This window comes from Stenella coeruleoalba (assembly GCF_951394435.1).
Source record: "Stenella coeruleoalba genome assembly, chromosome: X".
NCBI classification, from domain to species: Eukaryota; Metazoa; Chordata; class Mammalia; order Artiodactyla; family Delphinidae; genus Stenella; species Stenella coeruleoalba.
This window is the reverse complement of record NC_137152.1, coordinates 17,994,908-18,009,907: the sequence shown is the minus strand read 5'-3', so window position 1 is coordinate 18,009,907 and position 15,000 is coordinate 17,994,908. Positions and strand designations below refer to the sequence as shown.

General features: G+C 43.3%; 1 protein-coding gene across 3 annotated transcripts in view; it reads left to right on the top strand.

The window, feature by feature from the left end:
- The window catches only part of PCYT1B (phosphate cytidylyltransferase 1B, choline), a gene marked incomplete at its 3' end in the record, with an annotated part of 149,209 nt that overhangs the window by 51,021 nt on the left and 83,188 nt on the right, over positions 1-15,000 (top strand). For 2 of the 3 annotated variants that reach the window (XM_079910043.1, XM_079910045.1), the window contains exon 2: positions 2,363-2,462. In XM_079910043.1, the coding sequence (XP_079766169.1) occupies positions 2,363-2,462 (100 nt within the window). Of the gene's footprint in view, positions 1-2,360; positions 2,463-10,565; positions 10,655-15,000 lie in introns of those variants that run through there. The other variant, XM_079910044.1, reaches the window with a different exon arrangement.

Sequence of the window (15,000 nt, the reverse complement as noted above, 5' to 3'; positions counted from 1 at the left end):
TTCAACTAAGTTGAGGAGCTTCCTTTCAAGAACACACAAAGTCAGATACATTTCTTGCCCCAAAGGCAGCCCCTGCTAAAGAGGCAGTGACAGGCCACCCATGACCTTCCTTGCCACTCCTCCTCCCTTCCCCAGCTACAGCCGGTGGGCCCCAGGTGGCCCCTGACTCAGTGCCAGCCGATCCTGGTTGTGGCCTGGTTTGAAAAGATGAGCTTGGCCAATCTGATCTTCCTTTAGGAATTGGAATTGGGAAACATGGAAAGAAGCAGAAAGTTGGTAGGAATGAATGAAGCTTGGGAAGGGAGGCTGAGGAAGCTGTAATGGGCCATATTCAAGCTGAAGTTTATCAGGAAGGAGAAGGCAGAGACTTTAACATAGTAGAAGGACATAGAGTAATCAGAGCGGGAGCAGCCAGGTTGACGCAGAGTGCTCTGGGGCTTATCCGCTGCCCCTTTCCTCCTTTTATCCCCACAGTTTCTGTGCCAGGGTAGCCATAAAATAATCCTTCATTTCTTGAGCTACGTTTAGTAGCAGTTCCTTTCTTTTTAAAAAAATTTTATTTATTTTTAAATTTCTTTCTTCTACCTTCTACTTTTTAATTTTATTTTATTTTTATTTTTTGGCCATGCCACACAGCATGTGGGATCTTAGTTCCCCAAGCAGGGATTGAATCCGCGCCCCCTGCATTGGAAGGGCAGAGTCTTAACCACTGGACCGCCAGGGAAGTCCCTCTCAGTTCCTTTCATCTAGGAGAGCCAAATTAGAACACACAGCCTTCAAGTGCTGGGAAGAGAATTTGAATCCCCATTTTGTAGCTACAGAGCCTCTGCTTTTCTGACTGCACCTGCACCGCTTTGCTACATCACAAACACTGCTCTAGCCCATCACGGCCCACAAGGTCACCTTACAGTACGTGAAAGAGAACCAATAACAGACTCAAATATCCAGAATCCATGTCTAAAGTCTTGGTTTGCTTTCAGAGTCCCGAATGGGAGGGTGGGGCTTAAGAAAGTCTCAGGCAGCTGGGAGGTCTCCAAAGAACTCTGGGGCAGGACTCCAGCTCCGAGGGTGGAAGGTTCTACAGTGGGGAGAGGGTAGGCACAGGGCAGGACGGCTTCTTGGCAGGGCAGAGGAGAATGGGGGCTACTCCAGGATAGGGAGTGGTCTTATCTGTGCTTCTATCCCCAGTTCTAAGATAGTGCCTGACATATATTTGAATGAGTGAGTGACTGAGTGAGTGAATGAGTGAATGAGTAAATGAATGGCAGAAGTGGGCCACAGCCCCCCGTCACATATGTGGATCATTCTTCAGTCGAGTCTTCCCAAGTTAAGGAACACCTGAGTCTATCTCTAAGCAGTAATTCATGCAACAATATGAGTATGCGTGCAACAGTATGTTCACAGTGACTCGCCGCCTTCAGCTTTAAAAATATTAAAGATGACATAGCGATGACCACGGTAAGGACATGGTTCAAAGACTACAAATAGATTCGGGATTGCATTTGCCCTGTTTACAAAACTACTGCTCGCTTTGTCTTCCTCTGTCTAGAGAGAGTGAGGTTTTCATTTTAAGAGGCTGACTCAAAAATGCAGGGCCACTTCCTGGGCAAGCTTCCAAGTGACTACATCTCCCTGACAGCGCTCCCCAGAGCCCTAGCGCAAGCTGCCTGGGGCGGGGCCTCCAGCCGTTGGTGGCTGTGGGAGCTACCAGAGGAGCAGTTATCTGCAGCCCGCCAGAAATGCTGTGCTTTTAGGCACCCCCCCCACCCCCGGGGCACAGATAACGGCTTTGGCCTTTGCCCTAAAGAGACGTCAGAGTTTGTGATTGGCCAGGCCGCTGTGTGTGAAAGACAGATGTCTGCCACACTCCTGACTATGGCATTCCTTCCAGCCGAGTACCCCCGGGTGTGGGTAAGTCTGAATGTTTGAAGTCTGCCCTCGTTGTTGGTGGAATGCTCAAAGCTGAGCGTTGTGACTTTCCAGGGGCATGACTTAGCGTATTTCTTAATCCTGCTAAGCCTCAGTTTCCTTTTCTGTGATATAGAGATGGTATTATCCTGCACTGTAGAAGGATAGAATGCCTATAGGAGGAGAGCAATAGCTAGCCATCGTGGGACCACATCTGGTACCTGGCAGACAGTACACACTGAAGAGCTCTTATTTCTGAAGCATCAGTCAAAAAAAAGGGTTTCAATGACAGCGTCCGTTTTTATTTCTAACAGTACAATATTTCTCCAAAAGACTCAGCAGATATCTTCTACTTAATCACACGGGCGTAGCCAACAGAAATAAAACTTCAGGGGAAGTTAGTGCCAAAGGAAAGTTTGTCGGACTATATTCCCTTTCTCTTTTTCCCTTCTAGACCCTGACTGCACCTGCCCCATTTGCAGATGAAACCAGCTGCCAGTGCCAAGCACCCCATGAGAAACTGACCATTGCTCAGGCCCGCTTAGGAACACCAGGTGAGGCTGTGCTTCTTGTTCTGCGGACGGGCCCTGTGCTGAGTTCTCAAGTGGCAGAAAGGCCATCATTATTTGAGCAGCACTGGCTTTGAATCGGAGAGATGAATTTAGAGATGACAGCACAGTGCCAGAAGGGTAAACACCGACGGCGATAAACTACGCCAAGCAAAGTAGCCAAGGGAAAGCTGCCGCGGGATACGGGAGTTGGAGCCCAAGCGCTGCCATTTAGTCATTCTACTGCCTTGGGCGAGTCATGAGAACAATCTGAATCTGTTTCCTCATTGCAAACGGGGCCAATGGTACCTGCTTCACAAGGTTTTTGTGACAACTAGATCGCGTTAAAAATACCATAGCGTTTTTTTAAAAACTGTGAAGTCGTAGATAAGCCTATGCTACTGTAATTGTTATCATTCTTAAAAATCTGTGGGTTTTTTTTAGCATCTTTATTGGAGTATAATCGCTTTACAGTGTTGTGTTAGATTCTACTGTATAACAAAGTGAGTCAGCTCTATGCATACATATATACCCATATCCCCTCCCTCTTGTGTCTCCCTCCCTCCCACCCTCCCTATCCCACTCCTCTAGGTGGTCGCAAAGCACTGAGCTGATCTCCCTTTGCTATGCAGCTGCTTCCCACTAGCTATCTATTTTACATTTGGTAGTGCATATATATCAATGTTACTCTCTTACTTCGTCCCAGTTTACCTTTCTCCCTCCTCGTGTCCTCAAGTCCATTGTCTACCTCTGTGTCTTTATTCCTGTCCTCCCCCAAGGTTCATCAGAACCATTTTTTTTTTAGATTCCATATATAAGTGTTAGCATATGGTATTTGTTTTTCTCTTTCTGACTTACTTCACTCTGTATGACAGACTCTAGGTCCATCCACCTCATTACAAATAGCTAAATTTTGCTTCTTTTTATGGCTGAGTAATATTCCATTGTATATATGTGCCACATCTTCTTTACCCATTCATCTGTCAGTGGACACTTAGATTGCTTCCATGTCCTGGCTACTGTAAATAGTGCTGCAATGAACATTGTGGTACATGACTCTCTTTGAATTATGGTTTTCTCAGGGTATATGCCTAGTAGTGGGATTGCTGGGTCATATGGTAATTCTATTTTTAGTTTTTTGAAGAACCTCCTTACTGTTCTCCATACTGGATGTATCAATTTACATTCCCACCAACAGTGCAAGAGGGTTCCCTTTTCTCCACACCCTCTCCAGCATTTATTGTTTGTAGATTTTTGATGCTGGCCATTCTGACTGGTGTGAGATGATATCTCGTTGTAGTTTTGATTTGCATTTCTCTAATGATTTGTGGCGTTGAGCATCCTTTCATGTGTTTGTTGGCAATCTGTATATCTTCTTTGGAGAAATGTCTATTTAGGTCTTCTGCCCATTTTTGCATTGGATTGTTTGTTTTTTTGATACTGAGCTGCATGAGCTCCTTGTATATTTGGGGGATTAATCCTTTGTCAGTTGCTTCATTTGCAAATATTTTCTCCCATTCTGAGGGTTGTCTTTTCATCTTGCTTATGGTTTCCTTTGCTGTGCAAAAGCTTGTAAGTTTCATTAGGTCCCATTTGTTTATTTTTGTTTCTATTTCCATTTCTCTACGAGGTGGGTCAAAAAGGATCTTGCTGTGATTTATGTCATAGAGTGTCCTGCCTATGTTTTCCTCTAAGAGTTTGATAGTGTCTGGCCTTGTATTTAGGTCTTTAATCCATTTGAGGTTTTTTTTTTTTTTTTTTTTTTTTTTTTTGCGGTATGTGGGCCTCTCACTGTTGTGGCCTCTCCCGTTGTGGAGCACAGGCTCTGGACGTGTAGGCTCAGCAGCCATGGCTCACGGGCCCAGCTGCTCCACGGCATGTGGGATCTTCCCGAACTGGGGCACGAACCCACATCCCCTGCATCGGCAGGCGGACTCTCAACCACTGCGCCACCAGGGAAGCCCTGAGTTTATTTTTGTGTATGGTGTTAGGGAGTGTTCTAATTACATTCTTTTACATTTAGCTGTCCAGTTTTCCCAGCACCACTTATTGAAGAGGCTGTCTTTTATCCATTGTATACTCTTGTCTCATTTATCAAAGATAAGGTGACCATATGTGCGTGGGTTTATCTCTGGGCTTTCTATCCTGTTCCATTGATCTATATTTCTGTTTTTGTGCTAGTACCATACTGTCTTGATTACTGTAGCTTTGTAGTATAGTCTGAAGTCCAAAGTCTGTGTTTTAAAACAGTTTCTCCAAGTGTGCCTTAAATTAAAGTGCCTGGGCTCTGCTCGAGGAATTTATTCGTTCAGTCCTTTAGCGTATACCAGAGATGGTGAGCGAAGAGATTTAAAAAGAACTATAAGGTACCATCTCTGTTTCCCAAGAGCTTTCACTATAATTAAAGAGACAAGACAGCTAGATAGGAGATAAACACCCACCAGTAGCATGCATGCATGTGCTTAGGGGTTAAATCCTGCAGCACAGATGATAACTGACAATTTTAAGAAGGGCAGATTCATTTGGCTTTGAGCAGTCACGCAAGACCTGGTCCCAGACCTGAGCTGATCCTTTTGGGAGAAGTAAGATTTGTACTTTGTGGGCAGAAAATGGAAGGGTATTCTGGATAAGTGGGACGGGAACAGCGAGGGCACAGAAATAGGGAATAAATGAATGGCGTTCCAGTCGATTGGGATGGAGTGAAAAATAAGATTAGTCCAGCAGGTATGCCTTGAGCCATTTAAGATGGCATAATTTCATGGTTTCTACTCACCATTGCAAAAAACCAAACATCCCAAATGTAATAGAGTCCGTGGGACAAAGGACAGTTTGCTTAATAATAACAACAGGTATTTATTAAGTGCTTTCTATGTACTAAGTTCTTTATCTGTATTGTCATTTCACTGTCACAGCTCTACGTGGTTGGTACTTTTAGTATTTCACAGATGAGGAAATGAAGCCTTTAGAGAAGCTGTGAATCTGCAGAAGATCATTTAGCTAGTAAGTGGCAGTGGTTCTCACATTTGAATCTGACTCAGAATAACCTAGAGGGCTTGTTAAAACACAGGTGGCTGGGCCTTGCCCCCTGATACAGTCCAACTGGGGTGAGGCCCAAGAATTTGCATCTCTAAGAAGTTCCCAGGTGAGGCTACTGCTGGGGGACCACACTTTCAGAACTATTGGTAAGTGTTAAAGCTGGGATTTGATCTCAAACCTGTATGTGCTCGAGCTTGATCTGTTGGCCATGACACTCTGCTTCCCCTTTAAGAATAGCTTGGAGGGAGTGAAGAGAGGAGCAGAGCAGGCAGAGTTAGTAAGCTTTGTAGAGACTTCTTGTGAGAAAGGCAAGAAGAGGCTTGAGGAGGTAGTTGAGAGCAGCTAAACCAGCCTGCAAAGAATCACCTGGTAAGTTTGTAAGAAGCAGATGTTTTGATCGCTCTCCCCCACCCCTAAATCTGGGATGGGGCCCAGGCATCTACATTTTTAACAAGTAGCCCAGGTGATTCTGAAGTTGGTGGTCTACAGATCATACCCTGAGAAACGGTGACCCAGCAACAAATCTAAAAGATGCAATGGAAGTCCAGGTGGTTATGAAGAGAGCAGATTTGACCTCAAGTTAAAGGATGAGCTTTAGACCTGAACAGAAGAGGATCCTACTTTTCTAAGGGAAAGGAAAGGGGATTTGAACTTACTCTCCATCTGCTGGGCGCTATGCCCTGTATGTACTCTATTTAGTCTTTGCAAAAAGTGAGTGAGGTGGGTATTTGCCGACAAGGCAAATGAGACTTGGAGAACTGAAAAGTGGTTTGTCAAATGTCCTAGCTGACTGGGTAGAGCTGGATTCGATCTCAAGTCCCTTTCCCCTCATACCCCTGCTTTGTCCACTACAACGGATTGCCCTGTGGAGCACGTGCCACAGCAGCCCATGGAGCTCAATGAGAACATGCTCAGACTTCGAACCAGAGGGTGGCAGGTGTGTGAACAAGACAGATGGAAGCTGTGATCTTCTGTAGTGGCGGGGCTGTCTTCATGCCCACTGCTGTTTCACCAGCACCTAGAGAAGTACTGTATGCTCAGTAAATACTTTGTGAGTGAATGACTGAATGAACGAACGAATGAATGGAAGTTTGGGACAACAGAAGGAGCTCATCATTTGGAGATAGAGTCAGAGAGAGTTTGACCTGATGCAGCCTGCCTGGGTGGGATTGGGCACCTGTAGGCTGTCTAACCGCCACGCGGTTTAAAGCCCGAGAATCTAGCTAGAATAAGATGGTGGTGCATATTGAAATACCTGTGTGGTGGGCTCTGGGGAGCACAGGTCACTACAGGAGGGATGAGATGGAGGAAAGGTGAACGACTATTCTCAGAAATTCTCCCCTCTTATCTCAGGTGATGACACTGGCAAGTTATCCAGGAGAATTTGGGACGTCGGTGGGCATCTGGCCGAGGGAACTTCTGTTAGAAATTCCTTTATTTAGAACTTCTAACATCAGTGTTAAAATGGGACAAGAAGTTGGTTCTTTGATTACTTACAAGGCACATATTCGTCTTAGACCACACTCTGATAATCTCTGTTTTATTACAGCAGTGGTCCTCAAACTTTAACTTGCTTAGAATCCCCGGGAGGGCTTGCTAAAACTGAGTGCTGGCCTCCACCCCCAGAGTTTCCCATTCAGTAGGTCTGGGTGGGGCTCAAGCATTTGTATGTGTAACAAGTTCCCAGGTGATGCTGATGCTGCCTGTCCTGGGACCACACTGCAAGAACCACTGCTTAAGAGTAACTGTTGGCTATTGTAAATAGTGCTGCAATGAACATTGTGGTACATGACTCTTTGAATTATCGTTTTCTCAGGGTATGTGCCCAGTAGTGGGATTGCTGGGTCATATGGTAGTTCTATTTTTAGTTTTTTAAGGAACCTCCATACTGTTCTCCATAGTGGCTGTACCAATTCACATTCCCACCAGCAGTGCAAGAGGGTTCCCTTTTCTCCACACCCTCTCCAGCAATTATTGTTTGTAGATTTCTTGATGATGGCCACTGTGACTGGTGTGAGATGATCCCTCAGTGTAGTTTTGATTTGCGTTTCTCTAATGATTTGTGGCGTTGAGCATCCTTTCATGTGTTTGTTGGCAATCTGTATATCTTCTTTGGAGAGTGGACTTGACACGGGGAGGGGGAGTGGTGGGCTGGGACAAGGTGAGAGAGTGGCATGGACATATATACACTACTAAATGTAGAATGGATGGCTGGTGGGAAGCAGCCGCATAGCACAGGGAGATCAGCTCTGTGTTTTGTGACCACCTAGAGGGGTGGGATGGGGAGGGTGGGAGGGAGACGCAAGAGGGAGGGGATATGGGGATATGTATGGCTGATTCACTTTGTTATGCAGCAGAAGCTAATGCACCATTGTGGAGCAATTATACTCCAATAAAGATGTTAAAAAAAAGTAACTGTTGGTAGCGGTTGGAGGGAGTGTCATGGAGATTATCTAAATATAATTGTTGGAGCATTGTCCTGTTACTAGAGAAGCTCACAGCGTTTTAAAAATATCTTGCTGTTTGACTGTTATTTAAGAAAACAAGAAAAACATCACTACTTTTTTGAAATGTTTGCTAGTTTTCAAGACTAGGAAGCCATTACCTTTCTGTGGCGCCGTCTTGAGCATCCCTTCAAAAAGACAAAAGAGACCTGTATTGGGGGTTCATAATGAGCTTCAAGATTATAGTTGCAACTGAAGTCTTTCACTAACTCCTTCTCTAGCCCATTTTATGACTTCATACAATTGCCTACATTATGTTTCGCGGTCTTAGGTCTGCCCAAGCGGGATCTGCTGTATAAATTCTAAAAGAAGCTGCTCATAGCTTTTAGCTCCTGCACCTCATCTGTGAGGTCAGAGGGTGATGAACCTCAAGAGAAGGAGCACAGTAGAGCAATTGGAACTGGCACCTTTTTTTTTTTTTAAGTTAATTAATTAATTTATTTTTGGCTGTGTTGGGTCTTCGTTGCTGTGCGTGGGCTTTCTCTAGTTGCGGCGAGCGGGGGCTACTCTTCGTTGCGGTGCATGGGCTTCTCACTGCGGTGGCTTCTCTGGTTGCGGAGCACAGGCTCTAGGCGTGTGGGCTTCAGGAGTTGTGGCACATGGGCTCAGTAGTGGTGGCTCGCGGACTCTAGAGCGCAGGCTCGGTAGTTGTGGCGCACGGGCTTAGTTGCTCCGCAGCATGTGGGATCTTCCCGGACCAGGGCTCGAACCCGTGTCCCCTGCATTGGCAGGTGGATGCTTAACTACTGCGCCACAGAGAAGTCCCGGAACTGGCACCTTTTAAAAAATTTTTTTTATTTAAATATAGTTGGTTTACAAGGTTGTGTTAATTTCTTCTGTACAGCAAAGTGACTCAGTTATATATATATTTTTTTTTCATATTCTTTTCCATTATGGTTTGTCACAGGATACTGAATATAGTTCCCTGTGCTATACAGTAGGACCTTGTTGTTTATCCACCCTATATATAATAGTTTGCCTCTGCTAATCCCAAACTCCCAATCCTTCCCTTCCCTACCCCTCCTCCCCCTTGGCAACCACAAGTCTGTTCCCTATATCTGTGAGTCTGTTTTTGTTTTGTAGATGTGTTGATTTGTATTGTATTTTAGATTCCATGTACACGGTATTTGTCTTTCTCTGTCTGACTTACTTCGCTTAGTGTGAGAATCTCTAGGTTCATCCATGTTGCTGCAAATGGCATTATTTCATTCTTTTTGATGGCTAAGTAATATTCCATTGTATATACGTACCACATCTTCTTTATCCATTCATCTGATGGACATTTAGGTTGCTTCCATGTCTTGGCTCTTGTAAATGGTGCTGCTATGAACATAGGGGTACATGTATCTTTTTTGTGTGTTTGTGTGATATGCAGGCCTCTCACTGTTGTGGCCTCTCCTGCTGTGGAGCACAGGCTCCGGATGCGCAGGCTCAGCGGCCATGGCTCACGGGCCCAGCCGCTCCGCGGCATGTGGGATCTTCCTGGACCGGGGCACGAACCCGTGTCCCCTGCATCGGCAGATGGACTCTCAACCACTGCACCACCAGGGGAGCCCTGCATGTGTCTTTTTGAATTAGAGTTTTGTCTGGGTATATGCCCAGGAGTGGGATTGCTGGATCATATGGCAACTCTATTTTTAGTTTTTTGAGGAACCTCCATACTGTTTTCCATAGTGGCTGCACCAATTTACATTCCTACGAGCAGTGTAGGAGGGTTCCCTTTTCTCTGCACCCTCTCCAGCATTTATTTGTAGACTTTTTAATGATGGCCATTCTGAGTGGTGTGAGGTGATACCTCATTGTAGTTTTGATTTGCATTTCTCTAATAATTAGTGATGTTGAGCATCTTTTCATGTGCTTCTTGGCCATCTGTATGTCTTCTTTGGAGAAATGTCTATTTAGGTCTTCTGCCCATTTTTCAGTTGGGTTGTTTGTTTTTTGTTGTTGAGTGGAACTGGCACCTTTGATCTTAGCTCAAATAGTCCAGCTGTGGAGGTATGACCCTCTAAGGTTTAGTATGTATCCTGAGACAGAGAAAATCAGTAATCTGCCTGGAGATAAAGGAAAAGCCCAAGCGATTGCTTCATAGGTTCATTTTCATTAAAGCTGACATTTTTTCTTAAAGGGAAACTGAGTTCTGATTTCCTATTTTCCTTCACAGAAAGGGAATTTGTATTATTCTGTTCACACAGTGATATGTGTAGTTTTCCAAATTCATTCTTCAAGAGCCACCTGAATGAATTTTGCCTTATTTCTGTGCCACCTGTACTGTAATTTACTTAATTTTTTAAAAAACGTACTCTTTCTTTTTTAACTTAAATTTAATGTATTTTGAAAAGCAAACATCAATCATCATTTATTGAAAAGAGCATCGCTGGCTATAAGTAGAAGGAAATGATTAAGTTTATATAAAACTATGTAAACTTTGTGAGATAGGTAACTATTAGATTTTAAAAGGTTAAATTTTATGCCACCTCTTTTGCACATCAGCTGTACACAAAAACAATACCCGTTACCATAATTACTGGGCATTCAGTAACAGTCTTTCTCTCTCTCTTTTTTTTAAAAGACTCCATAATGGCATGTCGTTTTCTAGAAGGCATCATGAGTTAGAAGAAAGAGCAGTGGCGTTTGGTTTGCACTCACACTCCATCATAGGTTGGTTATATGATGCTGGGTAAGCTGCTCAGCTTCGCTGAGCTTCCATTTTCCCCTCTATGAGAGAGGATAGTAAGTCCGCTCTCCTCTACCTACCTCACAGACTTGATGGAAAGATGAAGTGAAATACACGTGCTCTGTAAATCATATGTACTTTTAAGGCATTTTTAATAAGCTGCATTTTAAGAGCCATAATAAAAAATGAATAATCACCCTTTTATTGTTGCCTGAATCTGAAACAATACCAAGAAACACCATAACATGCCCTACAAAAATGTGAATTGAGATGTACTGTAGTTGGTGACTGCCTCCTATCTTGCCGTATGGTATGTGTATGTTTAACTTTTTAACCAACTGCCCAACTGCTTTCCAATGTATTTGTACCATTTACATTCCCAGCAGCAGTGTATGAGTGTTCCAGTTGCTCGATATCCTCATCAGCACTTGGTATGATCCATAGTTTTTAGTCATTCTAGTGAGTATGAAGCAGTATCTCAGGGTTGCTTTAATTTGTATTTCCCTAATGACTAATGGTATTGAGGATCTTTTCATGTGCTCATTTGCCATTCATCTATTTATTTTCTTTGGTGAAATGTCTGTTGAAATTTTTTTGCCCTTTCTGTAGCTTTTTTTTTTTTTCCCCCCGATACGCAGGCCTCTCACTGTTGTGGCCTCTCCCGTTGCGGAGCACAGGCTCCGGCCGCGCAGGCTTAGCGGCCACGGCCCATGGGCCCAGCCGCTCCGCGGCATGTGGAATCTTCCCGGACCGGGGCACGAACCCGTGTCCCCTGCATCGGCAGGCGGATTCCCAACCACTGCGCCGCCAGGGAAGCCCTTTTTTGCCCTTTTAAAAATGAGTTGTTTATCTTAGTATTGAGTTTTGAGGGTTCTTTATATATTCCAGATACAAGTCTTATATCAGATACATATTTTGCAGATATTTTCTGCCTAAGACTTGCTTTTCATTTGTGTAAAAATGTCTTTTGAAGAGTAAAAGTTTTAAATGAGGTTTAATATATAACTTTTTTTTTGTTTTATACTATGTCCTTTTTGGTTCCTATTTAAGAAATTTTTGTCAAATTCTAAGTCACTAAGATTTTCTCCTGTTTTCTTCTAGGAGTTTTGTAGTTTTAGCTTTACGTTTAGGTCTGTGATCCATTTAGAGTTAATTATTGTATATGGTGTGAGATGCTATGTAACATATTACCACAGACCTAATGGCTTAAAACACTGCACATTCATTATGTCGCAGTTTCCATGGATCAGGAGTCCAAGCCTGGCTTAGCCGAGTCTCCTGCTCAGGGTTTCACAAGGCTGCATTCAAGGTGTCACCCAGGGCTCAGTTCTCATCTGGAAGCTTGACTGGTGGATCTGCTAGATCTGCTTCCGAACTCACTCAGGTTGTTGGCAGAATTTATTTCCTTGTAACTCTAAGACCAAGGATCTAGCTTCTTGCTGGTTGTCAGCCCAAGACCACCCTCGGCTCCTAGACGACACCTGCAGTTCCTTGCCACATGGCCCTCTCAAAATATGGCAGCTTGCTTCTTCAAAGCCACCAAGGAAGAAAGAATGAGTCTGCTAGCAAAATGGAGTCTTATATACTATGACATAACCATGGGAGAGACATCTATCACCTTTGTCATATTCTCCTGGTTAGAAGCAAGGCATGGGTCCCACTCCCACTTCAAAGGGAGGGGATCTCACAAAAGTGTGAACAGCAGGAGGTGTGGGGGTCAGTGGGAGCTACCTTAAGGTCTCTCCACCATGGCCATGGAATAGGTGTGCCCCACCTTTTGATCATTGCCAAACCTCTAGCTTCACAGGCCGGTGGTTCCCAGCACAGACCCTCTAGAGAGTCCCCAGATGCCTAAAAGGATGTCCAGAAAAACCTCGAACAAAAGAGTAAAACAAATAAACGTACCAACTAACTTACAAAGCCACAGTCTATTAAAAAATATTATGGAGAATTTCAGACATTCACAAAAGTAGAGCAATATAATGAACCTTCATGTGTCCATCACCCATACCTAACAACCACCATCCTGTAGCCTTCCCTCATCAACTCTCCCCTCTTGAATTATTTGAAACAAAATCCCAGGCTTCCTATTATTTCATCCATAAATACTTGTGTATATATGTCTTAAAAAATAAGAACTCTGCGTTTTTTTTAAGGCATAACCACTATATCATTATCTCACCTAAAAAATTAACAGCAATTCTTTAATATCATCAAATATCCAGTGTTCCAATTTCCAGTTATCTTATGTCATCATTTATTTATAGTTTGTTTGAACCCAAATCCAAATAATGTCTATATATTACAATATGTTGAGGTGTTTTTTAAATATCTTTTAATCTCCAAGTCCCCCCCTCTATCTCTTTCCCTCTTCTTTTTTTTTTTTCTTGAAGTTTACTTGTTGAATAGATGAGGGATTTTTTTTTTTTTTTGGTCCTGCAGAATTTCCCAGTCTAGAAATTGCTAACACACCACAATTTTAAAAAGTGAGCTTACTGCAAAATCAACTCCACAGATACTCTTCACAAATTTACTAAATGGCCTTTTTTCTCAGTAATTATATCGTCTTTCTTTACTTTTCTTTCCTCCCTGCTTCCTGAATTTATTTATCTTGATCACTTCTGAATCAATAACACAAAGTTCTGCAAAACTGCCACCTGCTTCCCCCTGGGGTTTATATCTTAAAACAAATTTTCCTCAATTGAATTCAAATTGAATAAGAGCTTTGAAACCAAGGATCCCTCATTAGACAGTTTGTTATTTCAAAGTATTTTCTATTTACCGTGCCTTATTTAGAATACAGTATAATCCTGTGAAGGCAATTCTCTTTGTTCAAAACGGTGTATAATTGGGAATAATTGCAATTCCCTATCTGACAGAAAGTCTCTCGAGTTTTGTTTATTAGAGAAATTTAATTTATTAGAAACATTGTACCATCTGAATATATTAATGTAATATTCCTTTCAATTTATGTTCTAATTTAACGAGGTTGTATTACATCGAGAAATAATCACAGTTTTAAATCTGAGCCTTAAAGATCATTCAACAGAAGTGTGCATTGATTTCTTTTTTTAAAATTTATAACATCGATATAATACGTGCATCTAGTTTAAAAAGTTAGTAGGACTCTTAGGCTCGTAAAACAAACCAACCAGCAATCCCTTTCCCTACCTGCCCCACCTCTGATTCTTGTTCTCTGTAGATATTCAGCACTTGACAATCAACTTTCCAAAATGTTGTTGACATCTCTAATCCACTCTCATTGCCTTTCTTGTTTCCTCTGCCCTTGCGGGATTATCCCTTTTTAATTCTTTCTCTGTAATTCTTGTGGTGTTAGAGCGGAAGTGGAGCTAAGTGTGCGTGTGTTCAGTTTGCCACGTTTAGTTTGTCGTTCGCCATATTTTCATTTTCTAGTTCCTTTGCTGAGAATCCAAAATGGTGTAAAAGTAAAAGTTGGCACCCAGCCCCTCTACCTCCCTATGTCTCCCTCTTGCCAGAGGGGATGGTCTTTGGCTGACTCAGCAAAAGTGTCATCCTGCGGTTCCTAGTGCAGTCTCCTGGCTCCCGGGAAGCTCTGGTGAAGTGTGTCCCTCTTCCTCAAGAAATAGCACTTCCCAAGCACAGTGAGAATGTCTCTTGTGGCCGATTTGCTCTTGACCCTTCTCCCTAGGAATGACTGTAGTGTGGGTCACTCGCCTCCAACCCTGAGCACCCACCCCCATGTAACTTTTGCTCCCTGACACTCCTCCCCTTGGGGCATGTACACCCCGCCCCATGTCTTAGGATACCAAAGAGAATAGGGAGTGACCTTTGTGCAGTGTATGCTGGTAAATGTTTAACAACTGACCCTCCAGGGGGAAATAAGCCCTGATTTGAGCATTTGCCAATCTCTATGGTGTAAATACTCCTACCAAGGCTGATTTTACGCTGCCATGGTGACTTGGAAGAGGTGCACAGCTGTGTCTTTGCCTTTGGGAATAGGACTCTGGGTCTTAGTTCAGGACTGCCAGACTCGAGGATAAAGTCATTTGTCCTTTTCATTGAGCTCCTCAGTCACTCGTACCTCGATATTCCTGCTGGGCTGACTCTGTCAACCCTTTGGTTATGTCTGGTGTGTCTGAATCTGCCAGCTCAGCCACCTGAGACTCTACTCTGGATCAAGAAAACTCCCCAGTGCTGTGCGGCTAAAAATGTGTGTTCTGGGTCAATCTTAATTTTGTTACGTTTTTACTCTGCTTCGATGTCCTTAGAAGAACCTCTTGGTAAAGTTAATTTCGTGCACTAATATGAAACTGATGGTTTGTAGACATTGTGTTTTCTCCAGGTAAAC